General features: G+C 38.5%; 1 protein-coding gene across 19 annotated transcripts in view; it reads right to left on the reverse strand.

Moving 5' to 3' along the window:
• RBFOX1 (RNA binding fox-1 homolog 1) overlaps positions 1–24215 on the reverse strand; it is a 1102859-nt gene that overhangs the window by 519784 nt on the left and 558860 nt on the right. For 2 of the 19 annotated variants that reach the window (XM_050317478.1, XM_050317479.1), the window contains exon 2: positions 21192–21229. The exons of the other annotated variants lie outside the window; for them this stretch is intronic. In XM_050317478.1, the coding sequence (XP_050173435.1) occupies positions 21192–21229 (38 nt within the window). The remainder of the gene's footprint in view (positions 1–21191; positions 21230–24215) is intronic. 19 annotated transcript variants of the gene reach the window in all.

Consider the following 24215-nt stretch of genomic DNA (forward strand, 5'->3'; position numbering starts at 1 on the left):
TAGATCAGCAGATTTCTCTCAGACATATTTTCTAGCTAAAGTTACAATTGTGTGGGGAAAAAAACACTGGCTTGGAAGGTACTTGGATATGAATATTAAAAGATATGAAAAGAAGTTGTCCTTAGCAAAGGGGCTCCAGAGAGCACATCATGCAGAAAGGACAAGAACTGCTCTTACCACCTTAGGGACACACAGGTTTGGAAATCTAATTGGGAATTTTAAAAGAATAAAATAGAAATAATTATTTAACTCTAAGTGAAAAATATTTAAAGTTCTACAAAGAAGACATTGCACCATTGAAAGTGAATAAAACTCACATATATATTCATTAAGCACATATGACAAAATTTGCAAGACGTTGCTCAAATTCCACTGTTAATAATCATTGATTTCCCTACACAGCACAATGAATACAGTCTTACTTAAACAGTGAAGTGAAAGAAAAAGTGACATTTCATGAATTATTTTTTTATTCAAGTGGTCAATAAAATCTCCTCATAAAAGCACAGTGTGATTCAGCACGTTGTTATACGATGAAAATATGCAAATAGAAACCAGTCATAATCTCTAAGACAATCACATGTAAAAATATCTAAGTATTTATCTACAAACATAGCTAAGTTTTTGCACATTAAATTAGCCCCCAAACTAAGTTTATATACGTATTAGCTTATTTTTCTCATCAGAATAAAGGAGTAAGAAATATTGACAGGCCATAAGACAGAGCCTTTCTCTAGGAAAGCAAGCAAAAAGCAGGAATTCAAAACAAGCTTAAAACAAGAAAGTAACAGAATACAAATTTAGGTTGCTGATACAATTATGAATATTATAAGCCCTTGTTAGTCTGATAAGACAGTTAACATTTTTCACCGTTCCAAATTATTGAAAGACTGAGTCTAATTTTTTCTACTTCATGTCTCATTAAAGACAATGTTCTCAGTCCTTTAGTAGCCTAATAAAATATTTACATATCTTCTCATTAGCAAGAAGATGAGTATAAAAAGGCACCTTCCAGAATACTAATCTGAACACATCCCATTCCAATGACTTATTTTTCCTTGCAGAGAACTATCACCTTCTGGACCAACAAACCCGTGCCTGCCAAAGCAAGGCAGAGATGTCAGGGTCTATCCCAAAGCCATCACTTCCTACCAAAAGGCAGCCTTTTCCTTGCCATATGAAGATCCCAAAGTGTGTGACTGCTCAGAGCAAAAGCAGATTAACTTAAACAGACAAAATGTACTCTTATCTCAAAATACAAAACATCAGCTATATGCTTAACTAAGGCAAGTGATTGGAGTTCACTTTCTTCACCCTAACTTTAGAGTGTATGAGCATTCTAAAAGGTCTAAAATTTTGCTTTAGGAACCATCTCAGTTTTCAAAATGAAATGCAAAAGCAACATTAATTAGAGAAAAGCAGAAGCTTCTACAGTTTGCTTTTTGATTTGCCAGGAAACCTTTCAGAATGGAGTTCTCGCTTCTTAACCCTAACAGAGCTGCATCGGTTTTACTTTTCTGTAAAAAATGAGTGATCATTTAGAACCAGAGAGAAGATTTTCTAGTGATTGTTTTTGCACTATGATTCACTCCAACTATTTCATTTATTGTAAGAACTATTTTAGAGACAAATATCAGATGTTCTGTGTAAGGCTTGACTAGGATTTTTCCAATGCCTTTTTGGTGGATGATACCCAGTTTCACTTTCAAAACACTTCACAGAAAGTGATGTTTTCACTGGACTATTGCCAAGAGAGGCTTCTTGGAGCCAGAAACGTGTTTCTGATCAAAGCTGAAAGGACAATCCACCCCTGAGGAGAGGGAGACACTTCCATCAGGACAGAAAACAGTGACTTCACTGGAAAACTTTTCTGGGATTCTTAAGAATGAGTCTCAAATTCTTATTGTACCTGATTTATACACTTCAGTTTTCTGTTTCAAAAATGAGTATCATTTTCTTTGGTTGTATTTCCCTGGTGACATTAATTTTTTGTGTTAATTTGCATTTAGGAAACACTTTAAAGTGTTTACATTAAGCTGTATGATAAAAATATGTAGGTTTTAAGTGGATGAGAATATTATTTACAGTCACGTTTAACTCAGGAGGCTTAATGTAAATATTAAAGAAAAATATTCTAAAGCAGAAAAGGAAATTAATTTAATTGTAATAACACTTTTTTAATACAGAAGATTAGTCACCAAGGCAGCCAAAGTCAGAGGAACAGGAATGTAATTGGATTACTTATAGCTGAACACTGGATTTTGCTCATTTGCAGAGCACTCCTGTTTACATTCATCCAAGGAAAAGAAATAAATGATTTACAAATTGCCAAAAGCCCTGGAAAGCCATACATGTTGGTAAGGGAGCCAAAAGGATGAGCAAAGCCAAGTCCCACAAAAGCTAAAGCCCATATCTAGCCCTGACACACAACGATCCCATCCCCTGCAGGACAACGGCTGAGGAGGGAAACAAACACATGAATAACGCTGAGGAACCTCCTTCACAGCACAGATGTCCTGAAACAATTACCAGGTCACTAGCTGGTTAGTTAAGGAATGAGCAGCCCTAATCCCAATCCTTTCACCAGCAGCCAAGCCCCGGCTCAATCGACAGAGTGTGATTCATTTGTCGCCAACTTCATTAGTTCCTTCTCATTTTAGTCCACCATGGCGAGCAACAATCCTCCCCTAATCCCATCAAGGGGATTTTTTTTTTTTTTTTTAAATTCCATCTCTCACCGACTCAGATAGGGGAATCAAATACTGAATAATACATTCAATGAGTTACTTAATTAGCTGGGTGAAGGTGAAACTGAAACAGCTGAGTCAAATAATGAGATGTCAAGCACAGCAGCTCAGACCAAGGAGGGGTTTGAAAGAATTCTTCCTGACAGAAGGAAAAACACAGTACTTTTCCAGCACAGAATACTAAAGGATGTAATCTTTCCATTCCAGTCCCTCCCAAAAATATCAGCTGGGGGGAAAACAGCAAAAGTGAACTGACAAAAACAAGGAGAGTGGAAATCATTCAGATTACAACAAGCATCATTGAATAAATCATAGTGAATTACCAAGTTACCACTGGTTTAAAACAAAGCAGAGCAATAAAAACCCACAAAGAAAACCACTGGTCTAAACCCACTGGTTTAAAAATAAAGCAAAGCAATAACAACCCCAAACAAAACATCTTCTAGAAAAGGTAAGAAGAGAATTCAAAACTGTTTTAATTGCAGGATGAGGAACAACCGAGTAGATCTATCCTCATTTAAGAAGAGGTTTTATTCTCCCATATATCAAATATCCAACCAAAAATGTCACTGATCTATTAAGTCTATTTAATTCTCTCTATTGCTATCCATAGTCAGAGCAGATCTGTTTTTCTGCCCTTAGCATTAGTTGAGGACTCTTGTAATCAGACACTATTATTGCACTCAAAACCAGCTAATGAATCCTTCCTTTATTTCTGTGTTTGGACAAATGGCTGGATTTATCCCTGCCCTGCAGCCTCTAAGTGATGATTTTGCCAGTATAAAAGAGCATAACATCACTTTTTGGCCCATGGGAGTCTTCACAGGATTCTGACAGAGACCACTAGTATAATGGGCAGATATTCAAAACACTTCTTTCCAATGGAGCTAAACAGAAACTCTATACTTATTTAGAAAAATAATATTTTTATTTAGAAAAATCATTAAAAAATAACAAAATAAATAAGAAAAACTGTCAACTGTTACCAAATCATGAGTTGCAACTCAAAACTAACACCTGGTTAGGTCTCAAACCCCAAATGGATACCTGTAAAATAAACAGAGTTTGTCTCCTGACTTTAACTCCTCCTCACAAAAGCAAGATACGTAATAATTGTTATATTTTTAATTTCCACAAAATCCATTGGATCCAACCAATATTGGCATATCCCTGCACTCCAGTGTATAAATAGCAGTGCCTGCATATCAGTCACCTTGCCAAAAATAACTTTACAGTGAAAATAACTAAAAGTGGAAAAAAAAAAAAGTGTAAACAAAAGTGAATGTGTGACATAAAATATGGGATTCATCAAATTCCTGCAGGTCAGAAGCCACCAAACAGTTATTAAAAAAATCCAAAACAAACAGGAGAAGTAGTATATGTATCTATTATAGATATAGATAATATGTATTTATAATACATATCTTGCTAATCTGAACACTCAACTACAACTGATAAGCTCTACAACAACATTACTAAGCCACAGTAAGCAATAATCCACTGGGTACCAGGTCCCTACAAACAGTTAACAGATTGTTTTCTGCAGTAACTTCACAAATCCCATCTTTGTGGAGTTTGTTCAGTCTGATTCTCCCACTCTGCACCCACACACTGATCTCACTTTCAAAAATATACTAAATTTGCCTTTTTGGTTTTTTCTTTTGCTCCCACTAAGTGCATCAAAAATATTAGAATATCTTTATCCTAAAAAGCTTAATGTATCTATTCCATTGCAAAACAGTCCACCAGCTCTTTATATTGCAAGACTAAGAGGAGCAGGCTATGGGAGCAGAAGTCTTTTAAAGTATATTGATCCTCCTCATGACAGGAGAGCCTTTTTCCAGTGTCAAGTACTTTCAGAAAAAGAAACAAATTAATGTAAACAATTTATGTGCATTATTTATCTTGCAGCCACAGAATGATTCATCCTGTACAAACAAGAAATACAAATGTAAACCTAATTATTTTACCTTCCAAAATACAAGGACAGAAGAACGGTTTTTAGAGTTTAGTAAAATTTGGATTTGATTTTTATTTGTCTTTCTCAGTTATGGGTTATTTCTGCTCTAATTTTTAAAGATCTTTTCCATTTACTTCCAAATCTTAAATCGCTAAAAAGCCCAGAAACAGTCATCTTAAAAAATTCAAACATTTTGTGCTTCACAGCTGAATTTCTTTTTCTCCCACATTAATACTGGATATCTAGAAATGTCTGAAGCCCCAAAGTGTTGCCTTACCAGCTGTGCCTTTAATGAGCTGTGCAGCTGATCTATGCTGCAGTATGTAATGCAGCATTGCTTTGGAGAGTCTCAGTGGTTATATCCTCAGGATTTCCAGATGCCAGGGCAAATGCCATGGATCTTGTAATTTCAAACATATGGCACAAACCTTCAGGAAAAAGGAATTATGCAGAGTTGCAAAAAAAAAAAAAAAAAGTAAAAAAGGGGGGGGAAAAAAAAGTTAGTTCCTGCCAAAGGCAGTAACACTAACAGACACTGAGCACCAGAATTCAGGTTGTAGCATCACCCTAAATGACCACCTGATTTTATTAGTAAAAGTAAGGACTGTTTTGCAGGAAGAAAGGCATAATGGTGAGTTTTGGGGTTGTTTTTTTCTCCTTATAAGCAAGATGGTTCTCAGCTGCAGTGTACCACTGGATAAAAGAGACCCGTGCAACGCTACACTTCCCACTCCTGCAGTCACAGCAAGAATATAAAGTTGTGTTTCCTAATTCCTGAGGTAACATCTGTAAAAACATCACCACATGAGCTAAGTCAAAAAGTGGGGTAGTGAATACTGTAAAAGTATTCTATACTGCAGCCTCTAGACTTAAAATAAACGATTTTTGATTAGACTCATAAATTAGTGAACATGTGGCTCCACCAGTTGTCGGGAGTTATCAGATAACACCAACTTTACATGGAACCAGAACTAATTCCTGCACAGTGTTACTGCAGCAAAGGCTGCAACAACAATGGCAGACATATCATTAAATGGGCAAACGTAGAAACATAATTAAATTAACTGATAATCATCTCTCTTCTTCTATCCAGACTCTAATTTAATGCACTTGCAAATGTAATGAGGCTCACTGAATTGAAAAATACTGTGGAAATAACAGAAACAAGATTAAATTAATTGCAAGACATACTGATAAGAAAGCTTGCTTCAAATTATGTGAAGCGCATTTCAGAAAGCCATTAAAAGGCCAGTCACATATCATGCACCTTGATGACAAATAACACATTTTAAATAATATTTTACCAACTGGAATATCCACTGTGTTTCCTATAAACATATGCTAATTGGCTGGTGCTCTCTCATCTTCAGGTAAATAAACATGTGAAAAACACTTGGGCAGTAAAAAATTAAAACCTGGCCAACAACCAAAATGACTTCTGCTGCAATCATTTCCAGGTAATTCACACTCTAAAATTTAAGATTAAGACATACTAAATGCATTTATACCTTGCAGCATCCTGGCTGAAAAATTACGGGTTTTTTTTCCCTAAGAATGCAGAGTTTAAATTGCTACAAACAGCACTCATTTCGAATACAAAATAACTTGCTCTCAGTTCTGCCTGGAAGTTTTCTGGACAATGCAGCATCTCTGAAGCACAGGGTCAAATACACAGAAACCATTCTGAATTATTTTTATGGATTTTTTTCTTAAAAAAAATGAAGTGACAGGAATTCCATCATCTCTCTACGTACCCTTTCCTAATACTTAACTGTATTTGATGCTTTAATTTAGGAAACGAGGAAATCCTTATCTAAAAATACATTAGACACTTAAGATGATCTATTTGAAAGGAAACACTGTATGTGCCAGCAGACTAAAATTTCAAACACTAGTGGGAGCTACAAGACATCCGAAGGATTTTAGTAGAATCATATCAAGTAATTCCCATTTCGTATTTCCTTACACCGAGATTAACAACAAAGGATTTGCATTAGCACACAGTGACAGGCCACTTGAGCTCCCATTCCCCTGGCACTCCTGACAGTATTGTACTGCAAAGGGCAAACAGAGGGCTTCAATCAGAGCTTCTTGTTTTAACATTGAAAAGCAGACAATAGGAAGTTGAAGTTGGATTTCTGGGCAGCAAAACGCGGCGGTGACAAGAGTAATACAAAAGCACAGCTAAGCTAAGACAGTCCCTGAGCTGGAGAGCAAAGAAAGGAGAGAAATGTCGAGAGAAACAGGGTATTAAATCACAGGGCAGCATCCTTTAACATCGGGGCACTCTGGTCCTAACCCAACAAAAGGTGGAGCAGACACTCTGAAGAAGGTGAGAATCCCACCAATATCAGCTCAGTCCATGAAAGGGAAACCAAGCAACAAAAAAAAGCTCAAAAGGCACAAAATTCTAATGGCACAAAACTTCCTTCATGTTCTTGTTCTTGCAAAGGCCTTTGTAGAAAATCACCCAAATAATGCTGAGTCATTTTTCTTCCAGGCTGGATTCATCTGACCTGGCTTTAAATGTCTGCAAGTGAGTTGTGCCAGCCAGGCTGGGCATCCTCTCCTGCTGACTGGGACAGGATCCTTCTCTGTGGAGACTGTGAAGACAGGAACTTGAATAGTTACAGAACACCACATGCTGAATACACCTGAACTTGAAATCTCATCCTGTTTGTACTGCAATTATCCCTTCCTAATGTTGTGCCTTTTAGATATTTTGCTAAGTATTTATATAGAGCTCTACCTCGTTTTTCTAGTTTCCATATTTTTATAACTGATTAGTTATGTACTTAAATATCAGTCTCGGGGCTGCCTGTAGTAAAATTGGTCATTATTCACTAAATATTCCAGTCTTAAGGAAAAGAAATTAAAGGTTTATGGACATACTTGGAGAGAATTCCAGAAGAGTTTAGTGTAGTTATGAATAATACTTTAAAAGGGAAACTCACTGTTTATACTGCATATATGTCTTGTTATTTATAAAAAGCAAGGTTTATACTGGTGACAAGTGGCTTGTCAAGGTGGCCTTATATGATTTTATTTTCTATTTTCAACAGGCCTTCAGTATAATTGTAGTTCCAAAAAGACCTGGTCCTAAGATCCATTAAAAACTGGCAATAGAGTAGGAATTGGTGTTAATTAGTCTGGGCCTTCTCCCAGATCTCCACCAATTAAACAAGTGTTTAGTGCTATTAAGTTTACATGTTATAAATCTTTATCTGCATAACAGTATTAAAATCTGGAAGAGAAGGAAAGCAGAAGAGTAAGGAAAAAGTAAAAGTAAAAAACCACCCCTAAATTAATAAAGCTGAAACGTTAAAAAAAGAAAGGAAAATCAGCTGTTTCCTATTCTTCCCCTCTAAGCTTCCCTGCCCAAGTAAGCATTTTAAAATTTATAATTCTGTTTGAGATTAATAGTGCGGGGTTTTGAGATTCAAATAAATTTTACATGTCACGTTAAGAGGTAGAAAGAAATCAGGCAAAACTGATTTCTCAAAGAGAGATAGCAAATCGGGGGTGGGGGGAAGACAAGAAAAACAAAACAAACAAACAAAAAAGTTTCTAATTGACTTCGAGGTTAAAATACAATTTGGAAACTTGTCCGAGAAATAGAATTCTAATCCAGTGAAGTGAAATGAAACACTAAACACAGAAGAGTTTTACATTCAGCAAGTCAGTTGTCTGAACAGAGCATGTGCTTTGAAGTGCTGGCTCAGATCACTGACCCATCCAGTTCAGTGTCTCAACTCTCCCCATGGTCACAGCAGATGCTTCAAAGCCAGGCAGAAACAAATGGCCTCTGTTCCCCACACCTATTTTGTTTCTACAAATCAGTTCTGAAAAAAACCTGCTGCTGAGATAAAATGTTTATTTACAGGTACTTAAGTATCTATCCAAATGTTTACAGGAAAAGTCAATCATAGTGTATTTCTCAGAAGTGGTCACTGCACCACTGTGGGACAGAGTTGTAGGAGTGTTTGGATGATCCTCTGGGGCACATGCTGTGACTCTTGGGGATGTGCAGGGCTAAGGGTGATCCTTGTGGTTCTCTTCCAACTCAGCACGTTCTGTGATTCTGTGAACTCCACCAATACATCCAAACCCAGAGATCCCACAGCCTTGCTCTGGGGTTTATGTAACTTCTTTGTCAATAACTTTTTTCCTCATATCTGAAAACAATTTGTGCCCGTTACCCTTCAACCTTTTAATGTGCCCTTCCAGGGAGTCTGGCTCCATCTTTTGTGCACTCTTAGCTAGATAACAAAGAACCAGCTTAGTCCTTTAACTAAAGAAATGCAGCTCTACCTGCATCTCTCAATGCTTCATGTGCCTTACTCAGGAAATGCAAAAAAAAGAGCATTAAGCCCTCAGCCATCTCCCTGGCAAATTCAGGAACTGTACAAGGAGAATATAAAACCAGGTCATGCTCTTCCACTCTGGGACAGCCACTGGAATCTGAGTACTTTTTTCATTTTGCAGGAAAGGTAATCAGTCAGAAACAGGAAGCTTTGAGAAAGATGACAGATGCATTTCATGAACAGGAGAGCAGTGGCAAAGGCAGCAGGAATAGAAGGTGACAAATTGCATTATGGTAACAGAGGCTCTCACAAGCTTTGATTAGTCTTCACTGGCTTCTCTGCCAGATACATCATGGCCAGAACTGGTCAGAGGGTAAATTTGTATGAGAACAGGAAATAATTGCCTAACAATAACAACATAATGGTCACCTCAGTTTTTAAAGATGATGAAACATCCCTATCCAGCTGGAGAGAAGATAATTTTTGGCTAACGTTCAGGAAGCAAATGTTGGTTGTGCTGGACCAACAGAGAGGATGAACAGCCAATCTAATCACTGGCAGCTCTTTTTCTCAGACATCCAATAAAGGGACATTTTGCACATGACATATATTTGATAAACCAGAGGTGAAAATGCAAGACAGGAATTTACTAAAGTGGCAGCAAAGAAAGTGAGTTTTGCATATTCACTTTTAGTAAGTGTGGGAAAATAAGAGCAGAACATTGAGGAGGATTGCAAACACAGTCAGGTGACCTGCAGCTGAGGTGTAGGAAAACACATATATCACACTAATCATTGATTAGTCTTGAGTGGTTCACAAGTAGAACATCTGTGTTTAGGTAACACAGGGCTGTGACAGACCTGGAGGAACTCTAGCTGAACACGCTGCAGATTCCTGCCCTGCTGTGGGAAAGATCAAAGCACAGTGGGAAACTCCACCAGTGCCGATCAAACAGCAGGCTCAGTGATCCCCCAGCGAGGACTGAGCTCCTTGGGATCCTCATTCCCACCTGTCAGCCTCTAGCCTGGTGCTGCTTTGGCAATCTCCTGGTCTGTGAGGTAATAAAAACAATTAACCCATGGTTTTGTGGGTGTTCCTGCATTCTGCCCGTGTCAGCTCACACATCAAGTGATAAAACAGCTCCTCCTGCCAAAGCTCTTGTTTCTATGCAGGAAGACAGGAGGATCTCAACAGGACATGGGAACAAACCTGCAGCTGATCCCCAAAGAGATCCAAACAAATGGAGAAGGGATGACAACAGTAACATTGCAATTTACACCAAGACAGTTTCAATTAATGTCAAGTACTTAATTTGCAGCCCAAAAAAATCACGTTCCTTACATTCTTTTTTTTTTTTATTACACCTAATTCCTGAAATACCTATACAAAGAGAAACATAGACTGTAGGAATTCTGTGTCTTCCTGAAGCAAACAAAACCCTGAATCTGCTTAAAAAACTACTGTAACTCATCAGCTCATATATAAGTATGCACATGCACATCTGTAAAGCACGAGATTTTAATAAATATTAAGATGGTCAACTACTGGAATGTCTGGGTATGATGACAGCTTTGACCTCTTAACAGATGTCCTATAGAAAGGTAATGTTTGTCAGAATTCAAATTACTGAGCTTGACATATGGCTATTTGAGCAACATTTAATTATTTTCAAGATCAGAAAGTAATACTGGACATCTAATTGTTCCTCTGAGATTCAATTTTTCAAGCTATTGAATTTATATAGATCTGCTAAATTTGTGAAACTACAACATAAAAAAATAATGGCACTAATGGAAGTATTTTTTTGAAACATCCACCTTCCTTCACCAAACCAGCTGACTTACAATTACAGTGAATGACCACTGCAGTATCTATGTCATATTACAGTGCAAAAATCATCTTCAGACACAATTGTATAGAAGACTTCATACAACATATACCTGAAAATAGGTAAAGTGACATAAAGAGTTTGATTAAATTAAGAAAGCAAACTTTAAACTGAAAACATCATTCTAAAAGGCAAGATAAGCAAAACTATAATTCCTGTAAAAAACCCACAAAAATTCACAAATATAAAACAGTGCAAATTTGTTATTTTTAAAATTTTTCTATACTGATTTCCTTGAAAAAGTTATTGGCATCTTGGCATAATTTTTAAAAGTACAGAGACAAAGGCAGTTATAATGGACAGAAAAAGGAGCCTAAGAACAAAAGCTGGTAGGTCAAAAAATTGTATTGACAAAAAAATTAAATTATTGATTCGGTCAAGAGTAAGAAATAAGAAGGAACCATCCGGGGTTCATTACAACAGGGAAGCACAGAGTAAGTGGAAACTAGGGGGTGTTATAAAAAGCATAGGAATATATGACAAATTTATTCAAAAAGCAATCTCTCAAGAGCTTTTAAATACAACACTACCTCATTTTTTTTTTTTTTCAGAGAATCCCTGAACCATGAATCTCTGGCAGCTGGGACCAAATTCTGGGAAAATTTCACTACGTGTGACCTGTTCCACTCTGCCAGAGCTGGCTGAGCAAACACAGCACGTGGGAAAGAGATACTTAGATGACCAATACAATAATGCAACCAAGATCCTCCACTCACTCGAGTCAATGTGAAGAATTCTTTGGGAACCGACAGGATAAACTCAAAAAGCCCCTCAGAGGAAAATAAAGCCCAGAAGTGCTCTCCTGTGAGATAATCTTTGCACCACTCTCGCTTCTGTTCAGGCTGAGGGAGTACATTCAGCACTGCCCACAGGGCATATAATACATATATATGTATAATATATAAATATGCTGCCAGAGCAGCAGCTGCTGGGACCTGCTTTGGGATCTCTGGTCTCTTCCAAGTCACAGAACCGCTTTACTTTCAAGTCAGGGAGTCCAATGCACAGCTCATCGGATAAACAGAAAGACAAGGACAGCTGAAAAGGTCACTGCAATAATTTAAACCTACACCCCTCCGGAGTGACCTTCCTCCTCTATTTCTTGAAACAATGTGCACTTTTTGGTGTGAATAGTGATGAAACCACAGAAAAGAACTCCAGCTCATCAGCCCATGCAGATACAGGGGAGTCAGTGGAGCTGCCGGCTGACAGCAGAGCTGCACTGCTTGAGCAGGAGCCCTTCCCAGGGACAGCAGGGCTTCAGGAGCTGCTCCAGTGTGGGCTCTCCACAGCCTCAGGTCCTTGAGGGCACTGCTCCAGTGTGGAGAGCTCCAGCATGGCTTTCCATGTGAATCCCTGTCCCACAGCCCCCCAAGAACTGCAGGGACTCTGCCCAGCAATGCAGCCCCTGCTGCTCGTCCTCCACCTCTCCCAGCTCCTCCCAGGGCTGGGACTCACCCTATTTCCTCCCAGCTATCCACTAGTTCATCCTTTCCAGGGTGAGGTGTCCCCAGCCTGGCTCTGGAACCATCCAGGACTGGCTGTGCCTGGTGCGGGACATCCCCGGGCTCCCCTCACGGAGCCCCCCTGGCCCCACTGCCGGACCCTGGCACGGACACCCCGAGCAGCCCACAAAACACAGGCATTTGCCTCCAGCTGCACCCAGAAAATGGGATAATAAGTGCATTTTAATAGGCAGCCATACATGCCCCAAAACCAAAACAAACATAAACCCAAGAAAAGCCTGTCAAAAAGGAGCATCACCGAAGGCTGTTTTCTTGCCCGGCCTGCCCATGCCCGGCCTCCAAAACGCAACCCCTTCTCAGCTTCAACAAAACAACACCTCAGTACACATGTTTTTTTTATTATTTTTCTTTATTTTGGTACTAAAATTCTTTTCACAAATCTGTGAAAAGAACATCATACCCAGAAAAAAGACACCTCAGGAGAGATTTCTGGAAGCTGGTGTGGAAAACTTGTGGGTAACGCTAAATCTAATGCTTTCATATCTTAAACCATAAATAATTAGGAGGAGTAATAAGGAATTGCAGCTGCAAGGTTCTCTGTGCTCAGTATTTATCACAGGATGATATCATGCTCATAAAAGACAGGGCTTATGAGAGCAACACCGTAAATATTTTTTTCCATCATTTCTTCAACACACAACGGCAAAAAATCAGCTTATATAAATAGCATCTACCCTAAATAAAATAGAAGTTTGAAAACTTTTTCAGAGAATTGTTTAAAAAACGTCTTTTTCCCCTCTGTCCTGTCAGGTTAACATGGGTTTTACCAGAACTCTTAATTTATGGAAATGTTTTTAACTCTGTGTATGAAGACATGCATGTAAATACATTCTTGTCACATCAAATTCTAATTGTTAAGGTCCAAACTGAATTTAGGGAAATATTTAAATATACAACCACTGTACTTCTTAACTGATTTTCAAAACCAGACTATGATTTTTGCAAAGAATAGAGAACACTGCTTTAAACAACTGAGGGCAACAAACTCACCTGTTGTTTCAAAACTTCAGTCTTAAGAAGCATCTTTGGTTTGTTTGTTTGTTTGTTTTACTAAATCACAAAAGGAAGAAACACTTTATCACTTTTTCTTGAAAATATGTTTGGGCCCCTAATCTCAAACCTGTTACTTCCAAGTAGTGAGGGAAAATTCAACAGGTTCTTTATATCAACTGCAGTTAAATTGGCTCAGCAATTTAATAACATTCCAGCCTCAGAATGAGCAAATGAGGAAGGCTTCCCTTTTTATTTTTCCTGCTATGCCTGCTATAAATGCTTCTAACTGTTGTGAAGACTTAGGTTTATTTGCACTCGGTTAATAATGAGAACACTGTAACGCAATTTCAGCAAAGCCTGTTCCCAAAAGCAGCAGCCATTCATCACCCAGCGCTTCTGTACCACAGGAACTATTCTAGATCCCTGTACAATTTAAAATAAAAATCCTTTGGACAGATAACAGCATGTGCCCCTATAGAAAACACAGTTGGAGTATCACAGCTACCAAAAAGAGAAAGTAAAACCTTTCTGTCAGCAGTGGGAACCAGCACTGTCATAAAACAACTGAAGATCCTGCTGAAACCCAAGGATCCTTTAGGAATTATTCAACAAGTCTGAATGGTCAAAATACTATTCAGTATGGAAGTACTCAGCACAGCACCTGCTGACCAAGGGAATATTGCTTATGGTATTTGCTTCTATGCTTGTTATCAGTTAATCTCAAAATGCCAGCAATGGTCTCCATCTCCTTCATCTTGAAAGCAAGGCAAAGCCTACCTTAATTACCTCTACCTAAATTACCTCTTCCACTCTGTGTAATATTCCTGTGGATTGTTATGGAAGAGATGTAAGTGCTGAAAGGCAGATGAACAAATACCTTGTAATCACAGTAGGATGAGAGGCATACTGAGTTCAAATATCCATGTAATCCTCAGAGTTACCCGCCACATTTAAGAATGCCCTACAACTGCAAACCTACATAATGTGCCTGGTTATAAAGTTAAGTTCTCTCCCTGACCAAGTCAAAAGGAGCCCTAATCTGTGGCTGATTTCTCTGTGTGCAACTTCAGTTTAAGTCAAATCTGCTGGTTTATATTGTTCTCTGTACTCTTTGTCATATAAAGCATATTTTAAACAACAACAACAAAAAACAAACAAAAAAACCAAAATAAAACAAAGAAACGGACTCAAAAAACATCCAAACACACAACTGATTTAGGTTATAAGTTCCACCTTTTAAAAAAATCCCAGCATTTGCACTCTGACAAGCAAGAAAATCAGAATCTTGCTAGGACACATGGAGCATGTAAATCACAGTCAATTATGGCTCAGAAGTTTTCAAGTACTTATTCAGTATTTGTAAGCAGTCAATTATTGTCACTTCCCTGTATCCAAAATAGCTGTTTTCTGAAACTCCTTTTCCTTATTACTTCATTGTGAGCTCTTCTGTGTATGCAGCACCTCAGCTGAGTTCCTGAATTATTATTAATCAAACAAATCATATCTCTCCATGAACAAAAAGTACATTTCCTCTGATGGAGATTGCTGTTTCATTATTTTGGCTTTCTTGTATACAATGTGTAATCACCCACGTTCCCTCACTGTGTGACCCATTGTCAAAATGGGAAATTCAAGCCTTGTAATTGTCTGGGATTGTAGAAGCAGCTCTGCTTCAGATATGCAGGTTTGTCTTATTAGTCCCACTCATACTGATTTTCCAAGAATTGATGACATATTTGTAAGCAATATTAAATGTCCTTCTCATCACATTACAGTGTGTAGTCATTAATATTTCTTGTCATCTATCATACCTATCAAATCTCAAATGATAGAAATTCACTGATCTATCAAATCCAGCATCTAATGAAGACATTGAAGGGGTTTGAGAGAATGCTTTCTACATCTTTCAGAGAACACTAATACACTGCACTGAGGGCCAAGCAAAACAAGACTTTGAGAGACAAATGAGAAATTCTAAACCCCTCACACAGCACTATAGAAAACAAACAATAAAAAATATCATCTGCCACATCCAGGAAAAAGAAACTCCTTATTGGGATGAGGTTACTTTTAAAACTTGTAAGACTGATGCCTTCCAAACACTTGCTGATACAGCCTCAAAAGCCATGTGATACATCACAACACGCAGCATAGAGCTGCAGTTAAAATGTTTTGGTTTGGTTTTTTTTTCTTATATGTTTTGGGTTTGATTTTGTAGTACCTAAACATGCATATAAAGGTCCCATGTGTTAAGGTGTTAAAAATGAAGATGTTTTTAAACCTTATACTCCCAGGATAAACTTATCTCATTTTTCATTCTAAAACTAAAATAAATGCAAATATCCATTTTTAAAAGCTTTTAAGGATCAATAAATTATCAAAAGAAAATGAAAACAAGTAATGTAAGAGTCTGCCTTGTTTCATTATGGTATCCATAAATAAGCACAAGTGAATGGAAGACATCTTGCAATAGAACCCACATTTTTAGGTTACACCTTTGCTATGATGACACTCGCCATTAGAAATACAATTCTATTGTATTTGACTGAAAACAGCCCAGGTTCATGTCAGCACATGCAGCAGATTCTCCTCTACAGAGACTGATGGTAGATATACATTCAAAATATATTGCAAATGATATTTGAGACATGGGAATCTCCTGAAGCACCTGTTAAGGCCAGGAATTCAAATGTGCTCTGTGGTTGAAGGAACAATCTAGTCTTTCTGCACCTTTGAAGTAATGTTTTCTAAGAAATTAATAAATTTCTAGGAAATGAAATGACTCAAAAAGAAAATAATATGCAGTAACAAAGCAGATACTGATTTTTTACTTCTAATCTCATCAGGACCATCCTCAAACCCTAAATTAAGCACAGCTAGGCCAGTCTCCAGAGCAGAGATACTCCTGGAGTTTGATTCACCAGCTAACAGCTTGTTTTTGCAAAACATGTTTTCTGAATTAACTTTCCCCCACCACAATTTTTGAATATCCTGGTTGTCTATAACTTATTGCCTCAATAATTCATCGTAGTGCTTTAAATCCCATGAAACAGAATTTAAACCTTCTAACCTGATGCAACACATACAACTGTCTTGGGATTAAACAACTAAATGTATAGGTAGTACTTTCATTCCTGTTGCAATAAAAGTCTGTATAAAATGGAATAAACCAACTCAAGGAAAAGAATTAGCTAAGCACCACACACCCTCTAGCCATTTATTATATGAGTAAAAGAATGCTTCTATCTCTGATTTACAACTCCTTCAACCTCAAGGATTCTTTAAGAAACAAAACAAAACAACCTTTTCCTTGCACAGAAACAAACATTGTAAAACACTGTGTTAAATTTATGTCTGTGAAAGAAAGGAAGAAAACCCTTGTCCCCCAAGTTATGATTCCTATTGTTCCCTCAAAGACCTTTTCTCTGCTTCCTACCACAAAACATTGTAAAATATTTTTATGGCAATCCTCTCCTTTGCCTTATGGTAGAGATTGTCTCCCAGTTCATTCAGAACCATTCATGATGTCAGAGGTCTCTTCCAACCTTTAAGATTCTATGATTCTACGAATATCAAAAGCAGGTAAAAAAGAACAGGCTATTGATTAGCTAGGCCAAATTTTTAAATTCAAATGTATTGAGAGTTAGACCTGTGTAATCCTGTAATGGAAACGAATGGTGGAGGGGGAAGTGTGCCAAAGAATCATTTTGCATTTTTTAAAATTCATAGTTGTACCACAGTCTGATGTTGTGAAAGGCAGCATGAAAAATGAAATGTGAAGTGTTGCTAACAAAGCTGTGAGATGAGGCTCTTTTGGTACTGTTTGGAATTTTTTCTTTTTTGTCTAATATTTTTTTTCTAAAATCCTTAAATTATTGAAGAACAGCTATTTAATACAACTGACAAAAAAAGAAAAAAAAAACAAAAAAACCCAGCACCTTGTAGCAATTAATGTGTTTATGTTGTGCTTGGAAGGAAGGAACAACATTTTACAGTAATTTCCTTGTGAGAAGGTCATTTTCCACGCTGCAATTGCAGCTGCATCGTAGATCTAACAGATTTGCCTGTAATTGAAAAAAATGTAACTTTTACTAATAGTGAATGTAGCACTCAGACACAGACAGCTGGAACAGCAGGCACTGACACAGATGAAATGTGTGAGTTAGAGGTGAAATCTGCTGTACATGCTCCGTACTCTGAACTGATGCCGGGGGCTACAACAGCCTTTCTGGCTCCCAGGGGGTTTTTCACCATGTACGTGGCTTGCAAAGGTTTTATGGTTTTGCAAAAGATTTCATGTCCTAATTTAATTGTCACAGTTCCAGGACTTTCCTGACTCCTTGGAAACCCCAAGAGGCAGCCCACTCAAATTTCAAGCCTCCAACCATAACCTCTCTTAAGCTGCCTCCCACCAGACAGAGGATTTGATTACAATTCACTTTTGCTACCGCAGCAAACCTGACGGCACTTCGGCATTTGCAGTTCTCCACTGTGGAAGGGACAGCACTGGTGACTGGCAATAACAACTCCATCAGCTTCCCAGAACAGGGCACCAGCTACTTAGGACAAGGCCAGGACTGAGCAAACATATAACTCAATCTACATGTTCTCCCATGTTTACCCAGCACTACTCAATGGCTGCTTATAATGCTCTCAGGCCTTGAAAAAATAGCAAATAACACACTGCTTTTTCCAATCACCGTGCTTTTTGTTTCATGGAATTTCTTGGTTTAATATCCTTACTGCTACCAGAATATTTCATGCAATTAAAATTTAACTTCAAGGGTTTCTTTATCTGCTTCACAACAGGTAACAACAGAGGCAGAATCCCTCCAGGGTCTGGATTTTTGGTTACTGACATCCATCTTCTCTTCCACACAATGATTTCACAGGATTAGCAGGAACCAGAACACAATCTCTGGTCCATCCAAACCTTTAGATTCAAAGATATAATTGTCCCTATTACATTGATACGAATGTTGATAAGGAATCTGCACATTCACTTTTTTCTAGAATGTCACTTCAACTCTTCCCTGCTTGGATGCAAAACCACCTCTGACACGGATAGGACTTCATCTTCTTCCCCAAAACAACAAGACACATGCACAAGTCCAGATTCCAAATGTTAGTTTTGCTGGGGAGAAGCCTGCTCCACAAACAGAACAGATTTCTTCTAGGTCTAAATAACTTCTTGGTTCACTTAGACTTGTCCTTCATCACAGTTTAAAAACATCTCTATCAATACAGGGGTAGAACGGAAGAGAAAGACAACAGGAGGGAAGGAGGGGAAGGGAGAAGCCACATTTCCTGTCAAATAAATACAAAATCCTGATATTTGCAGTGAACATAAACCAGACAAATTGTCCACAACAGTGGAACAAAGAAACAGGCTTTGGAGTTTATAGTAATTGGTAGAGCAATTAATAAGACATATAGCACATGGTAAAGTCAGTTGTGCCATCTGTGTCAATTGTCCCCAAGTGGAAGCTGTGCGTGTTTGCCATGTTCATCAGCATTAAGATTGCTACTCCATGCCAAGTCTTATTTTATAGGTTCCTCTTTGTTCCAATGCTAAAATTCTATCAGCATTTCTACTTAAAACTTTTTGTAACAATACCAAAAACTCCAAAAAACCCCACATAAAACCACACACTACTGGAATTTTTGGCTAACCTTAGTTCCTTCAGGGCGATTAACATCCTTTATTGTGTTTATAAATTAATTTTCCTAATTATTTACAAATTATGATATTTGTTAAAAATGCTGCTCATACAGGTTATACTGTAAAAATGGCAGAAGTAGAGCGGTTTCTCTGAAGCATTTTTAACATCTGAGACAGAATACTCTTCAAGCTAAGATGAACATAGAGATCAAGAGCAAAATAAAGGAATATTGTTCCTCCTTTAAATTCTTAAGTAATTTCAGGGGGGTTATATAGGGTTCTCTTATCTACATCTTAAAATACCCTGTAGTGATAAAGTCTCCAGCCAAAAGGAGCAGTTATATCCAGTACAAGCAGTCCCACCTTCTAGAAACAGTATCTGAATTATTTCCAAACACCAACATCAGTTTGTTTGGTCTTGAAATGCCATCTGCCCTCTCTGTGCTTGATGTTGAGCCACAGGCAAATGGCTGGTGACAACCTCAAGGGTTGGCTCAAGAGCTGCAGGTCGGCACAGTAATGTTTGTGTACAGAGTTCTCTTGGCACCACTGAACTGCTCCTCCTCGTCCTTTGCTTATAGCACTGAGTGCACATTAAATATATATGGACATGTTCTTTTGTAAATCCACATCTTCCTTTTCCATGATAGTTGGGTTATCTCAGTAATAACAGCTATCTGGAGACAGATTAATTAAGATTGCCATGGTAGCCTCTGTCTCAGCAATCACGAGGCAGTTGAGGTTTTGCATTTATTAGTGTGACAGCAAGAGCTTCACGTGAAACTCCCTCACACTGCGGGCAAAACAACGCCCTGAGAAGGCACCAGAGAGATGACTGAGTTTCATGAGGGAAAAGCTACTTTGGGGGAGCTCCTGTAGAACTTCCCACTTCGTGAGTCACAGGGACTTGTCTTAGAATTTACTTCTGCAAACACCAGAGGACGACTGTCTTTAAATCAGACACATTAAACGCACTACATCTCTTCAAAGGCAGTTATGTTCTGTAACACCTACACATCCAGAATAAATCACCTTTCTAATACAGCAGTGTCAACAATGGTAATCCCCAGAGAATAAAGGATAATGCTGGCCTCTGCCAAAATACTTATTAATTACATAATCTTTCAGATGTTTCCCTTGTTGAAAGGCTGTTCGGTGCCACATAAAATAAGGAATAACACATAGTCTCTCACAAGATATTTAAGACACTGAGCAATAATTTGGAAATTGCCCTTAATTTTTACTTGCTTTCACTGAAGCAATGTTCAAAAATATTAAATAAAGGAGGAAAATTTCTTATCTGTTAAACTCTTCTCTGCACATAGATCCCTGCTGAACACTGAAGGAGAATCTAATCTAAGGTCAAAGAGGTGACTCTGCTGTGATGTATTTAACTGCTGACCACCCCACTGAGACTGTCAATAAAAGTAGCTGATGGTGCCAGTTGTGCCACTTTTTGCATAGTGGGCATCTGCCCATTACCAGGTGGATAGAAAACCTCAACTCATTTCATACGTGAAACTGGAGAGCTGTCATCTGGTAACAGATTTTTATTACTGCCAGGAGTGTATTTGAATTCAAAGTAATGACCTGGAAGTACAAAATTCCATATTCTGTAATCCCACAAGCCATGCAATTCTCCCTCTTGAGTTCCTATTGAGTATCTCTACAGCTTCTTCTGCTGTTCCTGATTTAATATAACGCTATCAACAAACCTCCTCAGTGAACGGGGTCACGGCAAGATTTACAGTGCTTTTTCACAGGACTGCAGGTGAATTTATTTTACCCAATATATCCATTTAGATCCATTTTCCTCAGAACATTATTCTTCAAAGACAACTTAGCAAGTTCTTCAGCATCAGATAAAAGTCGAGCTAAGCGGTGCAGAGATGACAAGGTGTCCTGCATGACCTTAATCAGAAGTTTAAGTGCAGGATAAAAGTGAGAACTGTACCTAGAGCCAACTACCACAGCTGTCTTTTCTAAACATCAAGGAGACAAATGCTGCTCCTCAGGCATGTTTCTTCACCAGACTGAGACCCACATCTTGTGGGTTCCACTGAGCAAGCAAGGATTGCAGCAATATACTGAAGGAAAGCAGTGTCACTCACCAACACCCAATGCACTATGTGAGAAAGCTCTAGGCGTCCTGCAATGACAATGGACAGTCATTAATGGGAAAAGTATAAGAATTTGTATAGATAGGCATATATACAGTGTGTTACTGAATACAGGGCACATTCATCCTAAATCATGCTCAAGGGCACTGGCCTTCACTTGCCCTTACCCTTCTGCTCATACACATACCAACCCCCAATCTGTTTTTTGTGTCCTCCAGGGTGTCACACACAGAGGTTCTGTCAGAAATCTCACTAACCAGGACCTCCCAATTATTGGAAAGTTATGGGGAGAACTTACAGCAGCATCCCAGGGCCTAAAGGGGCTCTAGAGAGCTGGAGAGGGACTTTGGACAAGGGCCTGGAGTGACGGGACCAGGGGGCAATGGATTCCCACTGCCAGAGGTCAGGGTTAGATGGGATATTGGGGAGGAATTCTTCCCTGTGGTGAGGGTGGGCAGGCCCTGGCACAGGTTGCCCAGAGAAGCTGTGGCTGCCCCAGCCCTGGAAGTGTCCAAGGCCAGGTTGGACAGGGTTTGGAGCAACCTGGGCTAGTGGAAGGTGTCCCTGCCCATGGCAGGGAGGTGGAACAAGATGAGCTTTAAGGTCCCTTCCAACCAAACCAATCTGTGATTCCATGATTCTGTGATTTAACCCATCTCAAATCAAATCCCTGTGTAGTAGCTGTGAGTTAATAAATTAACCTGGTTTTATAAACCATTTCTTCTGAATATCTGATCTCTGGCTTTACAGTTACAGACATAATACCAAATAATGAAACTCTTCTTCCCATGAACACTCAATACACAACAGAACTGATTAGCTCTCAATATTATGAAATCAAATTGCTCAAAGTTCCAGCTTCTCATTTTGCAAACAAAAACAAGTTGCTGAAAAAGAACATAAATTTTGGCATTGTGTAGACCAAATTAAACCTCCATTTCAGTAGAACTCAAAACACAGCCAAAAATAATCTAATTGAGCTATAATAAAACTGGACTTGTTATTCTGTGGTGGTGAGAATGACGTCAAAATGATTTCAAAATAGCCAGATAACTAAACAAGATCAAAAAGCATAACTTTACAACCAAAGCTGAGATAATGAGAAAACACAGAAACACCCAACTTGAAGGATGCCCTTACTCTGTGGTTCTCTGGAGGCACTAAGGAGTGGAGGAAACCCCTGACTAGAAGTTTCCAGAATGGCAGAAGGTAAAGAAGAACCCTTCAGGCAGCCACAAACATCCCTGTACTGAAGAGGGATGCAGGATCCTCTGTGAGGATAAACCAGTGGAATGAAGAACTATAAAGTCCCAGCAACTTCTAAACTTCTAGAGGACTTTAGACACGGATGGAGAAGAGCCCTTCCAAAACAGAAGAGCAAAACACAAATTTCATGCATATTCATAGAGCAGATCTAACATTTGGAGCTGCTGGTAATGGAAACAAAGATAAAAGAATCCCAAGAGCAAGGAAGACACCCGTGAATGAAATGAAAGTCCCTGATAAGAAAGCTTTGATCACTGCCCAGGAGCTGGACAACAAAACTGCCCTGTGACCCTCAACAGAGACACCAGGATGCCAAGATCTGGCAGAGAGGTTTTCCTGGGGAACACAAGTAGGCAGGAAAGAGGTTAAAGAGGACATGGAGGCTGCTGAAACTTCAGGGAACAAAACCACAACAACAAAAAAGACAGGACCAGAATAAAGCACCATTTGGGAGGCAACCAGAGGGTTTTATCCAAAACAGATTAGCTGAATGTTCTGAATCAACTAAGTCTACCAGCAGAGGCAATGCAAACCTGTGACACAGTTCCGTCCTGAGTGTCAAATTGTATTGAGAGTAAAGATTGCCCATTAAAACATTAATATAAAAGCCTTAGTAATTAAATACTTTTTATTTTTAACAACAGGTAATCACCTGCAGAAGACATTTAAGCCTTTTTCCCTTATCTTGATAAATAGAAGGACCTGAAATGTACAGTGACAGCTCTTCTTTTATGGCTATTTATGTATGATATGATTCCTTCTCTTATCTATGTACTTACAGGTGTACATACATGAATATGTAGTAAATAATGTGTACTAATAACTATTTATCACCCTGTAGAAACTGGAAAACTTAGCAGGTCAATAGAGATACAAGAGAAAAGAGAAATCAAACTGAACAATGCAGAGACTGGGTGAGATACCTGCTCTGTTGTGAGCGATTTCTTTTTGTTAACTTATTTAGCAAAAATGATTGAACATTTTGGGAACAGCTGCCTTGTTAAAGACTCAGCATCCCCAGCCTTTCCCTAATGTGCAAGGGTAACAGTGCTCATCCCTCAAGACCTCTCCCTTGCGGTACGTCAGAAATGATATTCCTGATGTTCATGAATTTATATAAAACACAGTGGGGAAAGGAAACAGAAACACTTTAAAAAGGCACTCAGATAAAAGAGGAGCCTTTTTCTAGTTGATAAATGCATCCAGTAGCACATTTCTTTATGTAATCCCTCTTCAGACAGTAGAAGGAAGTCACTGAAGAATTATTTTTTTAAAATAGATAAAACAAGAATCATTTTATCTTAAAATTACATAACATAAATGCAAATTAATCAGCATCCTTAGACAACTGTACAGTTGACAAAGTGGCTCTTAAAGTCAGACAATACCAGAGCTGTTAAGCAGTTCTTTGTTACACTGGCTGTAACCCTTAATATTTCTCAAAACCAACATGAAAAAAAAGCCACAGACATTTATATCCATTAAAGGCAAAAGCCATGGTGGAGATGTGAGAGTGCATTGGCTCCCCTGTAATCGATAGGTTACTTGTTCAATAGAGGGCATACATTACTTTTACTCCAAGACAAATACACTGGAAGTTATGTTTTGTCTCTGTCACTGAACAGCTCTTTCTCATCCCAGCTCTTGTTGGTCTTCCCTTCCACAGAGTAATGAGCCCAGCACTTTTTGATGACTAAGGGGAGCCTTCATTTTTCAGAAAAAAATGACTGTCCCTCATCCGACATCAAA

The sequence above is a fragment of the Myiozetetes cayanensis genome, unplaced genomic scaffold (assembly GCF_022539395.1).
Source record: "Myiozetetes cayanensis isolate MyiCay16 unplaced genomic scaffold, myiCay2020 scf20-37, whole genome shotgun sequence".
Lineage (NCBI taxonomy): Eukaryota > Metazoa > Chordata > Aves > Passeriformes > Tyrannidae > Myiozetetes > Myiozetetes cayanensis.